The sequence below is a fragment of the Capra hircus genome, chromosome 8 (genome assembly GCF_001704415.2).
Source record: "Capra hircus breed San Clemente chromosome 8, ASM170441v1, whole genome shotgun sequence".
In the NCBI taxonomy this organism is placed as follows: domain Eukaryota; kingdom Metazoa; phylum Chordata; class Mammalia; order Artiodactyla; family Bovidae; genus Capra; species Capra hircus.
Genome location: NC_030815.1, coordinates 94,999,075 through 95,022,644, shown reverse-complemented (window position 1 = coordinate 95,022,644; position 23,570 = coordinate 94,999,075). Strand labels below are relative to the sequence as shown.

General features: G+C 36.4%; 1 protein-coding gene across 3 annotated transcripts in view; it reads right to left on the bottom strand.

Annotated features, from left to right (window-relative positions):
• SLC44A1 (solute carrier family 44 member 1) overlaps positions 1 to 23,570 on the bottom strand; it is a 215,181-nt gene that overhangs the window by 44,073 nt on the left and 147,538 nt on the right. Inside the window, exons 13-16 of one of the 3 annotated variants that reach the window (XM_018052545.1) lie at positions 18,781 to 18,918; positions 12,071 to 12,307; positions 10,198 to 10,278; positions 4,432 to 6,809 (exon numbers count right to left, since the gene is read on the bottom strand). In XM_018052545.1, coding sequence (XP_017908034.1) covers positions 6,786 to 6,809; positions 10,198 to 10,278; positions 12,071 to 12,307; positions 18,781 to 18,918 — 480 coding nt within the window. In that variant the 3' untranslated portion in view covers positions 4,432 to 6,785. Of the gene's footprint in view, positions 1 to 4,431; positions 6,810 to 9,426; positions 10,279 to 12,070; positions 12,308 to 18,780; positions 18,919 to 23,570 lie in introns of those variants that run through there. The other 2 variants (XM_018052546.1, XM_018052547.1) reach the window with 2 other exon arrangements.

The following is a 23,570-nucleotide window of genomic DNA, read 5'->3' as shown; positions in this document are numbered from 1 at the left end:
TCACTGGACAATTGGCAAAGTCCCTGATTTCTATTTTCTTCACCAGTCAGTTGTGACATTTCCATTGCTTTCTTCAGCTTGAAAATACAGGTAACATTTGATGTCTGACTGTAAATCATGACCACTGGAATCAAATCTTAGAATAACTTCAGACTCTTTTAAGGATGTTTGCCTGCTTTCTCAAGGGCCCAGAGGACCCTCCAGCACTCTTAATAGTAAGGGGGTGAAGTGGAAGTCGCTCAGTCATGTCCAACTCTTTGCGACCCCATGGACTATTCAGTCCAAGGAATTTTCCCGGCTAGTATACTGGAGTGGGTAGCTTTTCCCTTCTCCAGGGGATCTTCCAAACCCAGGGATCAAGCCCAGGTCTCCCTCATTGCAGGCGGATTCTTTACCAGCTAAACCACAAGGGAAGCCCAAGAATACTGGAGTGGGTAGCCTATATCCCTTCTCCAGGGGATCTTCCTGACCCAGGAATCAAATCGGGGTCTCCTGCATTGCAGGCAGATTCTTTGCCAACTGAGCTATCAGGGAAGCCCAAGAGGGTAACTGTAAGGGGGTAAATGTGAAGAAATTCTAACGAAGGAAGGTGAAGTGAATGTGGGCAGTAGAAGCACAGTCCATCGGCAGTGGTCCAAGGCGGCTCTAGCGGTGACTGGAAACCACTCAAAATGGGAGGAAACACCCCTTCCCCCCGATTTAATGCTTGGAGAAAAACAACCTTTGAATTTCTCCCCTCAGCATCTGCCACTAAAAATTGTTGTCAACTATGAACTACAGTGAGGTTGCTAATTTATCGTCTTCAAATGTTCTCAGTCATGTTGACTGAGATCTATTTTTAGACAGAGATTTACTGTTAACACTATGCCATAAATGTCACATCTGAGCGACAATGTTAAAGAATCTAGCATTTTGGTAGATGGATAATTATAGAGAGTCCCTATTTATTTCCTTTTGAGTTTTCTTGTCCATTGTAAATAATTTGGTACCTTGCCAAAAATTCATCCCAGGACAGAGACATCCTCACACCTTCAAGGAAGGATATCTTGGAAATTCAGTGTTGATCGTCCTGTTTTTCATTCACATTGGTGTGGTTTCTACTTTCAAAGCTGGAACTAAATTAAAGTTTTCCAGCCATTAAAAAAAAAAAAAAAAAAAAGAGTCCAGACAACAAGGTCCTACTGTATCAGAGAACTATATTCAGTATCCTATAATAAATCATAATGGAAAATAATTTTTAAAAATATTTCTATCTGAATCACTTTATTGTACAGCAGAAATTAACACAACATTGTAAATCAACTTTAATTAAAAAAAGGATGATTCCATGGCTGAAGTTGGTAAGCACCACCTTAAAAGTATCTTCACTGGAGGCCTAATCACTACTTCATTCCAAAACACAAACCAACTTTAGAGTAGCCTCTGACTTGTGTTCATTAGGCTCTAAGGGGGTCAGATGGAGGCTGGCAGTCTGAGGGTCCTGAAATTCTACCAGTATTTTAAATATTCATAGGGAGGCTATGAGACTTTGAGAGAAAGACAGTTCATTGTTTCCATAAGCTTCTCAAAGGGCCCCTTGGTCCCCGCAAAAGATTACAAACCTATTTTTGAATGCGTGCGTGCCAAGTCACTTCAGTCATGTGTGACTCTTTGCGATCCTATGGACCATAGCCCACCAAGCTCCTCTGTCCATGGGATTCTCCAGGCAAGAATAACTGGAGTGGGTTGCCATGCCCTCCTCCAGGGGATCTTCCCAATGCAGGGGTCAGACTCGTGTCTCTTATGTCTACCTGTATTGGCAGGCGGGTTCCTAACCTCTGGTGCCACCTGGGAAGCCCCTTGCTTTCGAATATCAAATATTAAATTCATGTCTTAGCAAATAAAAGTGAGAGATTTCTGAAACAGTTGGAAATTACAACCTTTTGATGTTCAGCTAGATCTTGACTATGAATTACTTGAATGCTTTACTATTCTGAATTCCCTGGTCTACAGTGTGATTTCTCAGGAAATCATTCATGCTGTAAAACTGAGTATCAAAACTGAATAAAATAGCCTAATATTTGGGTCCCTAGCAACTGCATGTCTTTTTTACAAATTTACTAATGAATTCCTTTAGAAAATACCAAACTTAAATCCTTCCTATCTAATTTAGAAAAGTGATAACTGTTCCTGTGATATTGAAATGGAAGCACAATTTGTCTTTTTTTACACATATAAAAAGGATATGGAGAGGAAGAGAGGGTACTGTAGTATTTCCATAGAAAAGGTTTTCCACAGAAATTCTCAAGTTTAAAAACTTTGTATTGAAGTTTTTTATAAGAAAGATATCTTCAAAGATTTAAATCTCGGAATAAAATTTTCCTCTTGATTAAAACTTGGGAGAATAAGAATTTGACTCAAATTTATGAAACATGAAGGGGGAAAACATGCTATTTAAAAATTTTAAGTGTATACAACATGCTTTTTATTTTGTTTTCTAAGTTTGCCAGCTTTATATTTTTTCTTGGCACATTCAAGGCTTCTGCTTTTTCACAATTTGGGCTGTGTGCCATGAAAAAGATGAGCTAATTCTAAAAGCAGCCACTGTCTATGAAGAAAGACTACTTTTCAAATGGGCCAACATGTATTCCTTAGTACACAAAGATACATGAATATGCATTTAAAGCAAAAGGCATTCTACATTGTGAATATATAATACACAAAGCTCTGCTTTATGCATTTACTTATGAACTCACAATTTTCTAATATATATCCACAGACCACATCTTAACAACTCTAGGCAAGCCATTATAGTGCACTTTTCATTTGTCAGATGGAATATATGGAGAATACAGAAATTAACTGTGGCAGGTACACTGATAAGCCTCCACACTCTGGGGATTTCATTTTTATTTTTTTAAGTAACAGTAAAAAAAGAAGAAAAAAAGCAGTAGAAAACTTTCTGAAAGGTGAAAACTTATAAAGACCTTTCTGAAGGAAATGTCTCAGAGGTTATGTTAAGGCTACTGGAAACTCCAAAAATTCAAGTGAGGTTACTGATCAAAAATAAAACAAAACATTCAGGTCACCATAACTATCAGCTCTAGTTTTGGGAATGACCGTAGAATTCTACATTGAAGGCCTTTCAGTGGTCTTTATTAGCCAGTAGTGGTGCTTGGTGGAAACGGTCTGGGCCTTAGGGGCATTAATACGGACTCATGAATATTTGGTACCTGTAGTAAGGGAGAGGGTGGGAGGAGCCTTACTCTGGTTTCAAGTGGTTCAGGACCACAATACAGGAAGGAGTCATTTCCTCACTACCCTCTAGCCTGGTGAAATCCTGAAACTGCCCTGGAAGATAACAGAGCCCGTGGCAGACCAAGATCAGTGGTATTGGGAACTGGCAGCTTACTGCCTTTCGCTGAAAAAAGAAAAAAATAAGAGGGAGCATCTGTACAAAGGGAAAACTTATTTGCCACATAACTTTTAAATAGACTCAGTGAGTGCCCCCTCCTCAACCATTATGGTAAAAGTTGAAGGACCAACATACAGTTAAGCTACTTAAACTGCAGTAACTTAGGACTTAATTATGCAATAGGCTAGGATAAAAGTTCTAATCCTTAAACATTAAACACTGCATTAAATGGTTTAAAGGAACAACCTGCTTTGAGCTGTGCTCATCCTTACAAGGATTATACAATCTCAGTGCTCTAGCTAAATTCCTAATGTTTACCTAATGTACTGGTAAGCCTCCCATAGAAGATGGGTCTCTCGGATTTATACTGAAATATAACCTTTTCCCTTCCCTATTATATACAGCAGAGCTTAATCTTCAGGCAGGAGCCCAGAAAGTCTGAATCAGGCACCAGAGCCTGAATTTTCCGATGGCAGCAACAATTATGATTCTCTTCTCACTGTGATTACCCTTGACGAGAGGACGCTCACTACAACTCTGGAAATAGGTGTCCTGAACATGCTTTTTGAAGATACATCACAGAAAAAGACAAAAACCACAACACAGAGTCAGTGGTTTATAAAAGTTTTCAGGTAACCACATTTCACAGATAATTTTTGTTCTTCATCTATTCTTCTCACTTGGGCAGAGATGGAGGCAGAGAGCAAATAGCAGTAAGGCAGCCCAGAGCTAGCTGAGGAATGACTCATGATGAATGAAAGCGGCAGCAGGACTATTCAAACATAACCTCAAAACATTCGAATATTGCTAAAAAGCCTCTGTGAGTCCTTCTAAAATGCCTCAAGGAATGAAGCTCATGAGAGAGTGATATTCTATAAATCAAATATCTCTCTGTGTGTGCCTGTATAATATTATGCCTGTGCATAATAATATATGCCCGTCTGCATATATCTACCTGTATGGCACACACATTCACTGAAGGGGAAACAGGCTGGCCATTAATTTGGAACACAAATGACATGGTTACACATAGATCATAATTTCTAAACACAATGTTAGTAAAACAAAATTTATTTGTAAAACAGGACCTGTTATATAAAATGGCACACAATCCAGTTATACAAAAATACAAAATTTCTTTCTGATTACAGTTCTAGTTGCAAATGATAATTAGAAAGCATTCCTGGTGGCTTCCAAATAGCTGAGATTGCGAGCATACGGAACAGGGAGCAGCAAGTGTCCATGGTGCTGGGATGTCCAAGTGAGCAGAACCTAATTTCCAAATGCAAGACTTCCAGCAGGTCACTTTGGAGGGACACCTCCTAAAATAACTAGCGCCTGGAATGTCTTCTGTTTTGATACCCATCTTCTAGACTTTTGCCAATCCTAAATTTAGTTCCCAATGTTTCTTAATGTCCATAATCTGTGTGGCTATGAAACAGAAGGTATGCTAAATTTTCTTACATGATTTGCTCTCTCACCTATTTGGATGATTAGTTACATGATTATATTTATTCCATTTCAAATGATATAAAAGAGCACAATGATATCATTTAGTGACATCAGATGTTAGATGTTAACTTCTGGAGAATTATTGTTTCAAATTAGCTACTCTCATAATATTATTTTCCGTGATCTTGCCAAGACATGAGCTCTTGTTTCTTTTTTTTTAATTCCAGACTCTTATTGCAAATATTCTGAAAAGTCAGAAATATTACATGAGCTTTGAAAAGAAACCAAGGCATTTAGCAAATTTTACCCTAGCTAAAGAACACGGATACTTAAAAAAAAAAAAAAATACAATTTACCTTTTGCAGCAATTTAAAGGTCCAACCCTTTGAAAGGAAGCACATTAGCAAACAGCTGCTTATTAAGCCCTAGTGACAGTAATTGTATGTATTTCCATAATACCGGTCTAATTCATTTTCTAATTCTGGTAGGAGGCAATGCTTTCTTTCAAAAGATTCTCCTTCCATGGAATGATAAAATGCTGAGGCTTTTCTTTTTTTTATTTTGTACAGAGCCTGTATTTAGTGCAATAAGTTTAAAAAATCTGCTCTGAAATATTTACTTTACATTAACAAAAATAGCTTTTTTTAAAAAAATTGTAACAAAAAGGAGTTATCGCATAAACAGATCATGAATTATTCTTAGCAAATTACACTTTTTTTCTTAAAGCATTCACCATTACAATAAGCAGAACAATGGAATATTAGCCATTCATATCTGGTAAGCTTCAGGAATTAAAAAACCCCCCAAAACCCAAAACCCATCCCCAAACACAAAGAACGTTCAACACTTGAGGATCAAAACGTTAACCAATTCTTCAGTTAAACATTGTAGAATTCTGGATACTTAATGAATTGCCAAGAAGAGGAGCACCTGCCAGTATGTTTTTAAGTTTTACAGCAAGCATTCGAATAAAATGGCTGTTTAGCTCTAAGCCACTAGGGTTCCTCTGAAGCAGAAGCCCAAGCACCGGAATTTTCAATGCTTTGTGTTCCATGCGTCTCTCCCTTTTTTATTCCTCTGCATTATTTACTCTGCAAACCGATACACAGAAACTTAAAGGCTAAACTTGCTGGGTGCCCCAGCTTCCTTTCAAATCAGGCACACGAATGTGTGGAGGATGCTACTAACATCAAAAGAAAGAAAGACAAAATGTAAGAAAAAAGTTTGCATAAGAAAGATTATCTACCCTTTTCTTTTTTACCTACTCTCTTTATAGAAGCATTAGGGTAAACTACAAATACCTGAGGAGTTGGTTACATTTTAATGTTGGCTGACAAATGCATGAGCTATTATGAAAATTCCCAAATTGGGTCCACTTGTATGTTTCTAAAAGGAAAATGACATGGCTTCTTTGATTGGGGAAAACTGATTGGAGTAAGTCCTTATTAACCTGAAAGCATATGCCTAGTCTCATCCCACTAGGACTTATGCATCAGTAAAATAAGGTCTTGATTTTATGCACACAACAGGGAAATCACCCCTGAATAAACTTTAGACAGAGGATTCAGTACAATAATTTTACCTAATTTAAATAACTAAAGTTAAAATCTCCTCTAAGTTATTAAAAATGTTAATCAGATATGAATCTTAACATTTCCATTAAGACAATTACAATTGAAAACATTAAATGATGGCAGTTGCCTTGTAAAAGCCACCCGTATGAAAGGAGTACATGTTTGACAAAAATAAGCATAAAAAAGGTATTAAATCCCTGTTCCTTTTCTCTGATTTTGGCTGATTATGTGTGTGTGTGTATATACGTATACATATATATACACACATACATATACATATATACACACACCCACACACACAAATACATAGTTATGTGTATATATTGTTTTGGAATGTCAATGGGTTCCATAACGATCAGCTAGGTTCAAGCAGAACTTGCTCCCGAAGCCTAGAAAACAAAGTCATACAGAGTATAATCTTAGACAATTATCATTAAAAGGAGATCATGAATGATGTTACAAATACACAGATGGTCACAAATGGCAATAAAGCAAAATGGATTGAGAATCCCTCTCTCCTGAACCTAAATTCCAGGGTCTGAAATTCCTATTGAAATTCACATTTCCCTGTGGGTCATCTTTAAGATAGGCAGAGAATTCATCTCTAGTTTACATTGCTCTAGTGCCCAGGTTTTTTCCTCCATTTTCTCTGTAAGTTTCTCCTGTATGACAAAAAGCAGAAGGCCAGAATATCTTTTTCTTAAACCTCATCATATCTGGTAAATTTTTCTAAAATAATTTTCAAAGATTTATAGAAAGACCTTACAAACCTTCAAAGTTTCCTTAACTAGTGAGGTGCTCTCTCAAGTCTAAGAGAAAACTTGGAAGTAAAGGTCCTTCTAGTCAAGGGTATGGTTCTTCCAGTGATCATGTATGGATGTGAGAGTTGGACTATAAAGAAAGCTGAGCACCGAAGAATTGATGCTTTTGAATTATGGTGTTGGAGAAGACTCTTGAGAGTCCCTTGGACTGCAAGGAGGTCCAACCAGTCCATCCTAAAGGAGATCAGTCCTGAGTGTTCTTTGGAAGGATTGATGCTAAAGCTGAAACTCCAGTACTTTGGCCACCTCATGCAAAGAGTTGACTCATTGGAAAAGACTCTGATGCTGGGAGGGATTGGGGGCAGGAGGAGAAGGGGACAACAGAGGATGAGATGGCTGGATGGCATCACCGACTCTATGGACATGAGTCTGAGTGAACTCCAGGAGTTGGTGATGGACAGGGAGGCCTGGCGTGCTGCGATTCATGGGGTCACAAAGAGTCGGACACGACTGAGTGACTGAACTGAATTGAACTGACATTTAGTTCAGTGATCCCGTCAAAAGTAAATATTTAAATCTTAGATTTCTGCACATTATTTTATAGACTGAAAAAACTTCCTATATTAAACTATTGCATTAAAGAGAAAGACAGTGAACTTGAACAGCAGTGTTTCAATAGATGATGGTCTGTTAACAGAACTTTCATCTAAGGGAACAACATGTGAATTAAACCAAGCAAATACAAACAAGCAATCCTAAATTCAACCAAGCCCCAAACTATAGGAGGGAATTTCTCAGATAATTCTTTACGGACATACACAAGATGCTGGTGGTAGCTGGGGTCAACTCTCATCATGCATACTACAAAAGAAGAGAAGAAGTAAAGGTGCTGATGAAAGATTTAAAAGTTAAAAGACTTAACTATGCTGGGAACAACAATTCACACTTCTCTCACAGGGACTTTTTGAACCACTTAAAATATCATTCTTACAGATCAAATGCTACAGTGTGCAAAGCACCAGAAAAACAACACATAAAGGATGTATTTGGATACATAGCAGAGGGCTTTGTCATTAATCTGTAAGCAATGAACCAGTGAACAACATAAAATAAAAGCAGAATGAAGAATTCAATGCAGTTTCTGAATTAAGGGATATTAATTCAAAACTGAAACTAATATTAGGGGGAAAAAACCCTTTCTACATTTTTGGCTTCTAGTAGAATGCCACATAATGTAGGCAATTCTGCTAGTACTAATACCTATGAATGAGGGGTCTAGGTAAGAGAAGATATATTTGCATTCTGGTATGCCACAAGTCAGCTATCTTCCCCCAAGGATAAGACAGAAATACCTGCTAGCTCATGGTCAGAGTAGCTAGTGCTAAAGTTCTAATTATTTCTCCCTTTCTTTAAACACCTTTCACTGAAGAATGATTTAATGTAAGCTTCAACCACTGAAAAGAGAGAAAAGAGGGGAGAGTTTACATTTTAAGACTGTATATATCTTTTAAAAGTTTTGGGTTTGAAACTTTATTTTCTGAACAATTAGACAACCAAGCAGTGGCCAAGAAGGAAGCCTTCCTCTTTTTTCCAGACCACCTTGGTGTGGGCAGAATTTTCACTTCAAGCCCCTCAGGCTACGTGAAGTAAAGGGGATGCAGAAAGAAAGGGTAGGAAGGTGAGGATCCTCATAGGAGATACTGGTGATTAGCACCCCTTCTCTGTTCATCTAGTTCTGGCTGATGCACACTTAAAACTAAGAGTTTACATGGCCATTCTAAATCTTTTTAATTATGATTAGAGCAACCTGTGCCTTGGGACTATAAGTGTTGAAGTTTTTATTTTATCATCATCAATGCTATTAAGAGCAACACTGAAACAGGCAACGGATGGGGTTATAGAGAAGAGTTTATGTCTAAACATTTTGTGAGGTTTTAATGCAGGTTAACTATGCAATAATTTTGTACAAACATGTACCTCTGCCATGAACCCATCTCCTCTATTCCTACATACTTAAATGGACTTGCTTTAAACTATCTATTTCTTAAATTAGAGACTTATAACTCAAACCATTTATTAGTATAAAGAAGAAAGACAAAAGAATCCTTCCCTTCCCTTTCTTGGGACATTATATGCAATCAGAAGACATGTTATTTTAAATTAACTGTTTTAAGGATGGAGGCAATTATATAATATTTTGAAATAAACATGCTATTTAAGAAGAATACATTTGTAATACAAGCAGTAATTAGGCCAGTATAGCTAAAGACATCTGTCATGCAGCAGTACGAATGTGTGTTGGAAAAGCTACTCAGGATTCTCTTTCACTGGTTAACTTTAAGTTGCTTTTTTCAAATGAAAAGAGAGTGGTTATATATATCACTGACCAGAGATAATTTATCTTTCTCACAATTAAGCTGAGGCTGGAGATGACCAGATTGTCTTACTGAGTGGGAATGTGGGTGTGGATAGAAATAGCCCTGTTTGCTACTGAAAAATCACTTAAGAAACAAAGAAAGTACAGTCCAGGCAACAGAAGAAAAAGTCAGCAAAGGGGAGAAGACAGCAACATAAACAAACCAATATTAGAATGGGGGAGAAATATGAATTTCAGCAAGTTGAAAGGAATTGCTATCATAACTTCTAAAATGATAAGTATTAAACTGTCAGTTCAAGTGCACAGCCCAATGTTCTGTCCCATGAAAACTAAACTCTGATAGCTAAAAACAACAACAAAAAAAGGAAACTGCCAAGTTCACCTCAGGGACAAAGAGATCCCCTATCCCCGGCATGAACACTGTTCCTTTCAGCTTACTTTTACAGAAGGCGGTCTCAGCTGGGACAAGAGTTCCGCCATCCAAGTGATGGGTAAACACACAAACAGAAAGAGCAGCATGTCCTGCGTGATACAGATCACAACAGCTTCTCCTGAACAAGTGCAGTCAGTGAAGAGAGAGAGAGAGAGGAAGAGAAAGTGAAATTCCTGGAGGGCAGCTGCCTCCTCACCACCACCTACCATCGGTTTTAGCTCTCTGGCATCAGCAGCGCCTCCCTTACCAGCTTCCTTCATTGCTTTCCTACTGTTTTCCACAAACTCCTGAAAAACAGGAACCAGATTACATAAATTCTTAGGTCCTTTCAGACTTTAGATGGTAGATGATTTCTAAAGAATATTGACATGTTTGACTCAGTAATGGTAAATGGATGGCCTAAAAAAAAACAGCAATAAATAATGTTTGGTACCATAAACAAGAATGGCTCAGTTTGAGGGTATGGACTGCAAGCTGTTGATATAAAATCTTTTTTCCCACCATTCCTTGTGACAATCTTACTTAGACTCAAAGAGATGTTTAGTTATCTGGAAGAGAAAATCACTCTTGTTTTTTAGAAAAGACTATTTTCTCACCCTTAGAATTTTGTTTCGTTATTTTACTTTTTTTCATATCAAGGCTAAATAAATGAAACAAGAACATTTTATTCCACTAAGCCCCCTCTTTAAAATAACTCTAGTAGGTAAAAGAAAGCACTCACACTACTTAGTATACTATTTTTACCAAGGCATAAATAAGCTACTTTAAAAAAATTGTCTATATGGCCTTGAAATTATTCCATAAAGTAGGAAGACAGGGAGTAACAACCAGAAACAGCTGGTCAGAAGCAGTTAAAATGGGATTATGCCCCAAAGGAAACATTTCTATCCTGTCAAAGTTTATGGAGCACTTCCTCATTCAATATCCTCATCATTCTTATAGACAAAACTAAAATGAGAAAAACTGTATATTTTACTCTGTTTTTCATCAGTGGCTTAAAGAACAAAACAAATCCCTCCTTCTAAATGCCTTAATCACAAGAGAGATGCAGTGCTCTTAAGTCAAGTTCAATGATGAGAATAATCAGTTAGGATTATAATTGAGATTATAAAATGCCCAAAATGTAGCTGGTGATGTTCTTAGTAATAGAGATAATGAATATCAAATAGATCAGTTGAATCATTTGGAATTTTTGAAATTGAAAAAAAATCTAGCTTATTTATTAATACATTTATTTTAGATTTAACTGGATAAACCATATTACTGGATGATGTTTTGTTATTTCAATGTCTAATGTTTAATCTTCAATACTATTCATTCTTGAGATAGGAATATTTCACAGATTAATAGTAAAGTATTATCAAAAATATCTTTAATTAGGTAGCATTTAACATAGATCCTAGTATTTAAATCATTTTAATATGATTTCCAAATTTTTTAAAACATTTAACTGAGGTTCTAATATAGGGAAGCTGTAGAGGCTATGTAACTATAAAGAATATGTTATCTTTGTAAAGGTTTGGATCTTGACTAGTGGAAAACAATACAATCTACCAGTCATGGGTCTGATAATCTGTATTCATTACAAAACATCTTCAGTTTGGCTTGGCATACCTAGGAAAATGAGTTTTAACAGGTTGACAGCAATAATATTTAGAAAAGTGGTAGATGGAGAAATACAGGTAGGCACTACAACCCGGGAAATAAAACTTTTCGTCTTTGAATCCTGATTCAGAAAAGGCACTTAGAATGTGAGTGGTCCAACATTGCAGTTTCAAGGGCTAAAAATGCCTACTTAAGTTCATCTAACTGCAGAGACAAGGAGAACAGTAGGGAACAATGTGAACTCAGGACTCTCAGTGGGACACTGCTCTAGCTAGGTGGATTGAAATGGTCTCATTCTTGCCAAAAGGGTCTTCTTCCCTGACTTCCCCAAGACTAGCCTCATTCATGAGTGCTACAGATTAATTCTGAATTACTCAGTTGCATATAATGGGAATTAAACATAGAGAATGTTCTACAACATTTATATTAGTATTTTTAATCCTTAAAGCAATAGAGGGCATTTGAAGTACTTACCATCAGTACTTTATCCATATAAAATTCTCTGCCTGGGCTCCCATCATTGTATTTTGTATCAACAGCAAAACACAAGAATAAAACATCCACTACCATTTCATAAATGGACAGGAAGCAATGGGCGACTAGGAAAGCAAAGAGGCAGACGATGATCAGAGGCAGCACCCATACTGTGTAATCTTGTTGGTAGTTGAGCAGCATAACCCCAGCCAAACCCGTGCTGCAGACTATCAGCACCTGAAACGGAGAAAACAAAGACCACATTGAATAACCTCCTGCAGAAAACCTCTATTTCTTCATCATCTGCAGACTTACAATCCTCTTTACTATTTAGAAATGATGGCTGTATGAATTCATGCCCCTGCAACTTAGAAAGTATAATCCATAGATATGCATACACATGTGTATCATGTAACATAAAACATCATCCACATTGACAATAAAAATAAACAAGTTTTCCAAGTGGTATGCTTATTCCCTAAGACTTCACTTATTTAGCATCTGCGGCGATCTCTAAGAGAAATGCATACCTATCTTAGAAAAAAAAAATTACACACTCTTAGCATGCAGAAGAAAATTACTGACATTGCAGAGTATTGCTGTGTATTTTTTTCTAAGCATTTTTATATATATGAAATGCTATTATATAAACAACTCATTAAAAGCTCTTCATTAATATTTATATATAATACATGCTTCTTAAGTACATATTCAGCTACACTCTTTTCATTCTGTGGGTGGTTTAAAATTTATTTAACCATTCTCCTACATTTGGAGACATTGTTTTCAGATATAAATAATGCTGTAACCAACATCTCTGAGAGCTTTCTCTTTGTATTTTATTTCCCATAGAACATGTGGTATGTTTAATATGATTTGCTATGAAGTGTTGATTTGGACTATTTGTGAAGAAAAAGATTGCGAAACACATTCATGCTGTAAAAATAAAAGAAATAGCCATTTGCTCACTGTCAAGAACCACCTACTCTGATGCTTCATCACCACACATGCAGCACTTTAAATTTTCTGCGGTCCATTTAATATATTTTATTTCAGTTTTTCAATAACCCTATGAATAGCTTATAGCAAACATTATCACCCTTGTATTATAGATTGGGAAACATTCGTAGAAAGCCTAGCTGATCCGCCCAAGGCCACAAAGTAGAATAAAGAGCATATACCACTCAAAAAATAGTCTTGTGATGCCAACACCATTGCTCTTTCTAGGTAAACATTCAGCAAATACTTGGATACTGATACATCACAGTAATAGGTACACTGAACCCTAGCCTCACTCTGGCCTAGCATCAAGCTGTAAATAACAAAGAAAAAGAAAGAGTCCTCAAGAACCACAGCAGCCTTTCCTTGCCCAGGGTTGAAGACAAGAGACTGGGAATTTTTTTGTCTTTCCCCTACTATTTGTCAACACAAAAGCATCTCTCATTCATCACTGTCTTAACCAGGAATTATAATGCATCAGAGGATATACTGGTTAAGCTACAAATTGATCCCTCTCTCAGATGATTTTAGGGAGCAAAGCTGGATCTGCTCCCCTCCCATCATTTTTGTGGCAATACATTTAAGAATCTTCTTTCATGACGAGTTATTTCTGGGGTAATGTCCACAAACAGCTAATTAGGCCCATATTTTTTCACTCTTCTGGTTTCAGTTTTTTTTTTTTTTTTTGGTTTCAATTTTAGAGTGAGTTATTTCTTATCCTTTTCTTTAATGTTTTTACATCTACCCTGTGGGAGAACTGAGCTGCTTTATGCTCTCTCTACATCACAAAAAGTTAAAACCACATTTGAATGTTAAAGTCAATAATAGGCAGAAGATGTGGCTCAGGAAAAGCAGATGTTGAGACAAAAGCTGTTGAGGCAGAATATTGCACATGAGAAACAACTATGAAAATCAGTGATATTTAGTTTAAAAAGTCAAAGAAATGTAATAATTACTCCCTAGTATAATGAAAGGGTATCATGCATCCACTCAGGCAGAGGATACATTAGTGGTTATCAAATTATCAGATGGGCTAGGAATCACTTGGGGAGTTTGTGAATAAAATGCAGATTCTTGAGCCTTGCCCCCAGAGAGTCTGATAGGTTGGATTTAAGATGAAGTCAGCAATATTCATTTTAAAAGTACCCCCAGTGAGTCTTAGAAAGTCCATAACCTAAAAGAAGTACGGCTCTATATACCTGGTGGGTGTCCTTCATAGTGGAGTACACATAGCCAAGGGAGTGTTCAAGAGAATCACTTGGGACTTCTATTTATATTTATCATAAACTAAAAATTTATTTTTTATTAAAAGCTTTGCATATATCATAAATAAATAAATATACTGGGGAAATGTGCTCAAATTTTTTAATAGGATATATAATTTTAAAAGTTTAGACAATCTTATAATAAAGGATAAATTATTGGCAAATCAGGGTAGAATGTGAGAAAAAGAGGAAGAAAGGATACTAGTTTTGGAGTCAGAAAGATATAAGATTGAATCTGAGTTAGTACTTTTTAGTTTTGTGACTAAGCGAGTTCATTTAACCTTTCTGAGCCTATTCATCCATCTTTAAAAGAGATTCAATATGACATACACCCTGTAATTGTTAAAATAAGCATTCTGAAAGCATTTTACATAGTGACTGGCAATCTTAGTTTCTTCCTTGTTTTGGTCATCAATCTTGGATTTATGATGCCTTTTCTCCCATGAAACCCATGTTTTTGAAAGATTTTGTTTACCAATAAAATAGCATCTATAAGTAATAGTTTTTATTTTCATTTTTAATTGAATGAACTCAGATTAAACTGTCAACTAGGACATATAAGGAGTGTCACAAAAAGTATTATTAAATAGACATAAAATAATATAAATATGCAATATCTATTAGACTTTAAAATGTTGAAATATAGCTTCTACATCTTTATTCTTAACCTTTGAGGACCCTATAGGCCAGCAATCATAGGTCACAGGCCACTAAACTAGAGGAGGTAGGGTCTCTTCTAAATCTAATTTATCATTCGATAAAATCATTGGGGCTTCATAGAAACAAAATCCATGACACTATTTTTTGTTTTCTTTCTAAAATCAAGGTTTTGAAAATTAAATTTTAAATTCTGAAATAATTATGTGAAATAGTAGAAAAGTAACACAGAACATGTACCCTTGTACCCTTTATCCAGTTCCCTTCAGTAATAACACTTTGCAAAATTATATCGACAGCAGTGAATACAAAGTGACAATCTAGATATTGATACCGGTACAATAAAGATAGCAACATTCCCATCATCACAAGCCTCTTTCATTTTAATTTTTTGTAGCTATCCCTACTTCCTCCCACCCTATCACTAACTTGGCAACCACATATATGGTCTCCATTTCTATAATGTCATTTTAAGAAAGTTGTATAAATGGAATCATACAACACTTAATCTTCTGGGATTGGCATTTTTCACTCAGCATAATTCCCTCAAGATTCATCCAAGCTGTTGAATGCACTAATAATTTGTTCCTAACACTTTTATGTTTATTATGATCTATCTAGTTGAACTATCTGACCAAAAACTATTTCTGCATGCTAGCAGCTATTAATTTCATTAATTTCAGTTAATTTCATTAACTGTAACAAAAGAAACTCTTTAAAAGATTAATTGTATTTTGTGATCAGAAGTATATTTTTGAAAAAGGAAAACAACCAAAAAAAGAAAAAGGAAAACAAGAAATTCATTTTAGTATGTTAGAAACCCAGAAGTTTTTTTTTTTTTCCTCTTATCTTTTTCCTTTTTTGATTTGAGAGTTTAAAAACTGTTTATCTTTCATGGTCTTAGGTCTTTTTGTAAATAACATTAGATATATTATTCAAAATTATACTTTGCTGGAAAGCAACCTGGAAATACATAACAAAAATCCTATTATGTACTTGAACTCATTAATTCCACTTCCACAATTCTGGCCTTAGGACATAAGTATTACTGTGGGGAAGAATTGGTATACAAAAGTTTCACTATAGTACACTTTATAATAGTAAAAAAATTGAGGAAAGCTCAATAGTAAAAAACAAAGGCTTTGTTAAATAAATTATACAATTGTATAATCACATTTAAGACATTTTTAACAAAATGAGAAATGCTCATAAAATGAAGTGAAAAAAGGGATACAAAACTGTCTTTTCCACCAGATTTTAAATTCACTTTATTAACTAGTATTATAACCAGCATCCAGAAAAGCCCCTGGTACATTACTAGTAGGTACTCTATACTTGTTTAATGACTAAAAGGTTATGAAACGTAAGAAAAAAACCTAAGAAAAAAAGCCTGTCTTCTTGGAAGACAGACTGCTAAAAAACTCAAAGCCAATTTTAAAACACTACATTTTATCATGTATATATTTTTCCATTATACAAAATGCATAGAAACTTTATCATGGTAAAGTGGGAGAAGGGGTTTGGAATCACTCATATTTCCAATATCTGAAAGCAATCATTATTAACATTTTGAGATATTAATTTTAATTTTTTTCTTATGCACATTTTTAAACAGTTCTGTGATAGTCTAGTAGTTTTACTCAGCGTTTCCACTTACCATATTATACACAATCATATTATAAACTCTTAATAAGAAAACATAAATAGGGAATTCCCTGATGGTCTGGTGGTTAAAGTGCTTTCACTGTGGAGGGCGCAGGTTCATTCCCTGGCCAGGGAACTAGATCTTAAAGATTGCATGGCACGGCCAAAAAAAAAAAAAGGTTTAATAGGCAAATAGTCTGCAGATTATTACTTCCAACTTTTATTGTTAGGCAGTAGACTGCTTACATTTGGTCACTATTATAAATAATGCTGTATTTAGAATTATCTCTAGTAGTTTACCATCATCAGAATCACTGAATCAAAAGGCTTCCAGGAGAAAAGGCCCAGGGACAAAATTTTTGTCAGTTAAGGCAATTATAGCTCACAGTGATTAAAAACTTTGAAGTCAGACAGATCTGAATCTGAACTCCAGCTCTGCCACATTTGAGTTTTCTAAATTTGGACAACCTACTTAGCTCTCTAAACTTTGGTTTCCTTTGCTGTAAAATGAAGATAATAGCAGGAGTTCTCCTTATGGGGTGGAGGGTGGGGGACCAAATGAAACACTTCACATAAAGCACTGCCCTCAGTGCCTGGTACCCAATAAGTGTCAAAAACTTTTTAATTGCTCTGTATATTTATATATGTTTTTAAGTTGCTTTTTAGGTACTAGGGGTCAATTATAAATATGTAAAATATAAACCAAAAATCTGGAGTCTCCCTGAGTTATTCATATAGCACATAAATAACAGTAATGGTTAGTAATAAGGTCAGACCTGTATTTAGTCCTTAATATGAATTAACTCATTTCATTCTTACTATAAAATATTTCTTATTGTAAAAACATGACAAAAATCCAGGAGTCATAATATATGTTTAATTATAAATTTTTAAAATAACTATCTGTACAGTTGTATAATTCTTCTTAGAAGACTGTGCCTGAGAACTTAAAACTACACAGTGCTATGGGATGAGGGTTAGGGGTGGGAGGGAGGCTCTAGAGGGAGGGGATATATGTATACTTATAGCTGATTCACATTGTTTTATAGCAGAAACCAATACAACATTGTAAAGCAATTATATTCCAATGAAAAAATAAATTAAAAAACCTACATAGTGCTAATCAATGCCTTCCAACATCAAATACTTTTTCCTGTTTCCTTTGCAAGGGAAAAATGTGCTTTTCCTTACAAAAGCACAGTGGCTGGAGTAAAAAGCGCTCAATAGTAAGAGAATAGCATTTGATGGAACAGTGGCCATCATGATAATGAGTAATTATTAAGGTTATCAAAGCAATATGAAAAAATACACAATAGGATATGAAGTGAAAAGAGTGGAACAAATAGGTATGTATAGTAGGGCTGTTATACTATAGAAATATAAACCTATGGAAAACATGGGAGGTAATATAAAAATAAGTTATTAGGTTATAGTGGTAGTATCTTAAATTTTCTGAGTATTTTATGGTTTGAAATATAGATACAATGAACCCCAATTATAATGTTATCTAATATTTTTCAGATTTTAATAGCATAGAATAAAAAGATACTTGAGGACAGTTAGCTCTCATTCCCTAACAGTTCTAGTTTAAGGGATTTATATATAGTTAACGATGACCATTAATATTCATCAAGAACCTACAATGGCTCAGGCACTGTCTTAGGTACTCTACACATATTAATTAGCCTAATCCTCACAACTCTAGGGGTTTGGCACTATTGTGACACCAATTTCACAGATGGACAAACAGAGGCACGGAGTGGTTAAATACCCTGCCTTAGGTCACACAGCTAGTGAGTCCAGGATTTTCATCCAGGCAGCCAGGCTTCAGATATTTCAAAATATGTCAGGAGAATCACGGGCAAATTACTTAACTGTGCTTGCCTCTGATTCCTCATCTGTATCATGAAGTTAATAGATAATAATAGAATTTCCACTACAAATTTGTTATGAGGATTAAATGAGCACAATATGTAAAGTACTTAGAAAAATGCCTGATACATATTGAGGGCTCTGTAAGTGCTTGCTTTATATTATGTGACTTTTAGGTTTTTGGTCAGCTACATATATTTTTTAAATTAAGAGCAACTATTGCATATGTGAAAATTTACTGTATGTCTCAGATAATATACTTGGTTTTATTACCTTGCCTAGGAATAACATGAAATCCCCCACTGTGTTGATGGCAGCTACTCGCAAAGCATTCTCCACAAGAATGACAAAGGCATCCTTCGCTGAGGTGCAGAAATTGGTGCTGTTGATAGCTGTGGCTGTGTATGCATTCTGGACAAAAGCGAAAACAATTTTTTATCAGTAAATGTTTTCTTTACAGTTTAAACCAAGGATAGTTAAAGCATAGCTTGCAAAAATATTTCACAGTTAAACCCATGGCTTTGGTGAGGTACAGATTTAGATTAAGCACAAGGAAATATAAGACATTAAAAAAAAAAAAAACCTGATATGGTGAAGAGAACTCGGATGGCCTAGTTTTGGTCCTTTAAAAACACTGACATTTATTAAAACACACATAAACCTTTCCAACATTCATTACCTTCTTCCCCATCTTATTAAAATCAAACCATAATTTAACCTTTCCTAGATACTTTGGGTTCATCACTAGGCATTTCAGTGATGCTTTAAAAGCTACACGCACATATAAAAGCACCAGATTGCTGTGCTGTTATATCGGGAACATCTATTTCCTCCTCCTTGGCACTTTCTTCTGTGCTGTCACTTACTCACAGTTCTAGCAGTAGACAACTCTTTGTTGCTGATTTTATACCCCTCCCTCCTGGGGCAGAACATCAAATCCCCTTTGAGAAAACAATGCTTTCTCATTCTCTTGGAGTCTGAGTGAGGTTGACACTACCTCCAGCTCTGGGGATAAGCTTTGATCGATGTAAGTCAATCAACATGTTTCACCCACAATGACTGCTTCAGGAATTGGTACATAAACGAATCAGAGCCAATGAAAGTAAAAGATGTTCCCCTGGGCTTCTGGGAAATAAAGAAGTTTTCTTTCTCTTCTGTAGGTGCTCTGACAGAGGAGCTCTCTTATGTACCTGGACGCAAGGTGTGAGGATACAGACGACCATGCCTGTCTTGCCAACATAACGGAAGTCAGAGCAGAGAAAGAAACCAGGTACTTGCACTTGGTGAGTCTTTACATGGTTAGGAACCAGCCAGATTCTGTACTTCTCGGTTATAGAAGCTCATAAATATCTAAGAATCCCTCTCCTCCTTCCCACCCCCAGCCCTTTCTCAGTCTTGCTCTTGCTGGGGCTAGACTGGGCTGGTTTTCTTTCTCCTGTAGTACTCAGTCCCCAGCTGACATATTTTATCCAATCATACCTGCTTCTGTCTCCCCATGTTTTCTTTGACTAATAGTCACTCTGATTTCTTTTTTTCTTCTGTTTTACATTACATTCTAGAATAGCACTGACATTTTCTGGAAAATGTGAATAAGTAACATAACATGAAATATGTCTGACTCTTAAGAAGGGAATGTATACGGACTTTGTAATGAAAACATACAGTCCTGAGCAATTTTTGGTTTAGTGCTGACTTAAGAAGTTGTTGGTGAGTCCAAAATATGAAGTTGCAGGAAAATCACAGAACACAGAGGCATACTTTATACTGTGTTGTCTGTAATGTTTTAAACACTGAGATCAGAAGAGCGAGTCTTTAATTTATGAGTGTTCCAATTGTCCGCTCATTAATTATTACGAACTGGGTATGAAGATGAGGTTGGAGTCATCAAAAATTTAATTTGCCATTATATGATTAATTTCATTGGTTAAAAATGCAGAACTTTCCAGGGCCAAAGAGAGACTACTGTACTGAGTAGGTCACTATTTGTGGTTCATAAACTTTATTCAATATTGGAACAGCAGGAAATAACAGTGCTCTTTGAGAAACACAGTATGATCTTAATACAGGAAATGTCTTCATACAAACTGGCATAGCTTGTATGCAGTAGCCCTCATAGTCAACAAGAGTCCAAAATGCAGTACATGGGTGCAATCTCTAAAACAACAGAATGAACTTGGTTTGCTTCCAAGGCAAACCATGCAATATCACGGTAATCCAAGTCTATGCCCCAATCACTAATGCCAAAGAAGATAAAGTTGAATGGTTCTATGAAGACCTACAAAGTTCTCTAGAACTAACACCAAAAAAAGATGTCCTTTTCATCACAGGAGGACTGGAATACAAAAGTAGGAAGTCAAGATACAGCTGAAGTAATAGGCAAGTTTGGCCTCGGAGTACAAAAAGAAGCAGAACAAAGTCTAATAGAGTTTTGCCAAGAGAACACACTGGTCATAGCAAACACCCCGTTTCAACAACACATGAGACAACATGGACATCACCAGTTGGCCAATACTGAAATCAGATGGATTCTACTCTTTGCAAATTAAGATAAAGCTCTATACAGTCAGCAAAAACAAGACCAGGAGCTGATTGTGGCTCAGATCATGAACTCCTTATTGCAAAATTCAGACTTAAATTGAAGAAAGTAGGGAAAACCACCAGGCCATTTAGGTATGACCTAAATCAAATCTGTTATGATTACACAGTGGAAGTGACAAATAGATTCAAAGGATTAGATCTGATACACGGAGTGCCTGAAGAACTATGGACAGAGGTTTGTAATACTGTTCAGGAGGTTGCGATCAAAACAATCCCCAAAGAAAAAATGTAAGAAGGCAAAGTGGTTGTCTGAGGAGGCCTTACAAATAGCTGAGAAAAGAAGAGAAGCAAAGGGCACAGGAGAAAAGGAAAGATATATCCATCTGCATGCAGAGTTCCAAAGAGTAGCAAGGAGAGATAAGAGAGCCTTCCTCAGTGATCAATGCAAAGAAATAGAGGAAAACAATAGGATGGGAAAGACTAGAGATCTCTTCAAGAAAATTAGAGCTACCAAGGGAACTTCTCATGCAAAGATGGGCACAATAAAGGACAGAAATGGTATGGACCTAACAGAAGCAGAAGATATTAAGAAGAGGTGGCAAGAATACACAGAACTATATAAAAAAAGATCTTAATGGCCCAGATAACCACAATGTTGTGATCATTCACCTAGAACCAGACATTTTGGAGTGCAAACTCAAGTGGGTCTTAGGAAGCATCACTACAAACAAAGTCAGTGGAGTTGATGGAATTCCAGCTGAGCTATTTCAAATCCTCAACGACGATGCTGTTAAGTGCTACACTCAGTTTGTCACCAAATTTGGAAATCTCCACAGCAACCACAAGACTGGAAAAGGTCCATTTTCATTCCAATCCCAAAGAAAGGCAATACCAAAGAATGTTCAAAGTACCACACAACTGCACTCATTTCACAGGTTAGCAAAGTAACGCTGAAAATTCTCCCAGCTAGGCTTCAACAGTATGTGAACCGAGAACTTCCAAATGTTCAAGCTGGATTTAGAAAAGGCAGAGGAACCAGAGATCAAATTGCCAACAATCGTTGACAGAAACAATCACAGAAAAAGGAAGAATTCCAGAAAAACATCTACTTCTGGTTCATTGACTATGCTAAAGCCATTGACTGTGTGCATCACAACAAACTGTGGAAAATTCTTAAAGACATGGGAATACTAGCATCTTACCTACTTCCTGAGAAACCTGTATGCAGGTCAAGAAGCAACAGTTAGAACCAGACATGGAATAATGGATCAGTTACAAATTGGGAAAAGAGTACATCAAAGCTGTATATTGTCACCCTGCTTATTTAATTTATAGGCAGATTACATCATGAGAAATGCTGGGTTGGATGAAGCATAAGCTGGAATCAAGACAGCTGGGAGAAATCTCAATAACCTCAGGCATGTAGATGACACCACCCTTATGGCAGAAAGTGAAGAGGAACTAAAGAGCTTCTGGATGAACGTAAAAGAGGAGAGTGAAAAGCTGGCTTAAAACTCAACATTCAAAAAACTAAGATCATGGCATCGGGTTCCATCACTTCATGGCAAATAGATGGGGAATCAATGGCAACAGTGACAGACTTTATTTTTTTGGTCTCCAAAATCACTGCAGATGGTGACTGTAGCCATGAAATTGAGATGCTTACTCTTTGGAAGAAAAGCTGTGACCAACCTAGACAGCATATTAAAAAGCAGAGACATTACTTCGCCAACAAAGGTTTATCTAGTCAAAGCTATGGTTTCTCCAGTAGTCATTATGGATGTGAGAGTTGGACTATAAAGCAAGCTGAGCACTGAAGAATTGATGCTTTTGAACTGTGGTGCTGGAGAAGACTCTTGTAAGTCCCTTGAACTGCAAGGAGATCCAACCAGCCCATCCTAAAGGAATTCAACCCTGAATATTCATTGGAGGGACTGATGCTGAAGCTGAAACTCCAATACTTTGGCCACCAGATGTGAAGAGCCTACTTATTGGAGAAGACCCTGATGTTGGGAAAGACTGAAGGTAGGAGGAAAAGGGGACAAGAGGGTGAGATGGTTTGATGGCATCACCAACTCGATGGACATAAGTTTGAGTAAGCTCTGGGAGTTGGTGATGTACAGGGAAGCCTGGTGTACTGCAGTCTATGGGGTTGCAAAGAGTTGGACATGACTAAGCAACTGAACTGAACTGAAACCGGAAATGAGCATATGTGGTTATGTTTCAAAAAGGCTGAGAAGATGGGTTCTCTAGACTTTAAGTGAGGTTGGTGTTGATTGTGAAGGGTACTCTAGAGGAGGGGCAACAAAGTTTTTTGGTAAAAGACCAGATAGTGAATATTTTTGGCTTTGTGGACCATATAGTCTCTGCCACAATAGCTCAGTTCTGCCATCATAACATAAAACAGCCAAAACAGTTTGTAAATTAATGAACATAGCTGTGTTCCAATAAAACTTAGGTACATATTTAGCCCACAGGTAGCAGTTTGAAAACACTGCCCTAAAACAAATTATTAATGGGGCTTG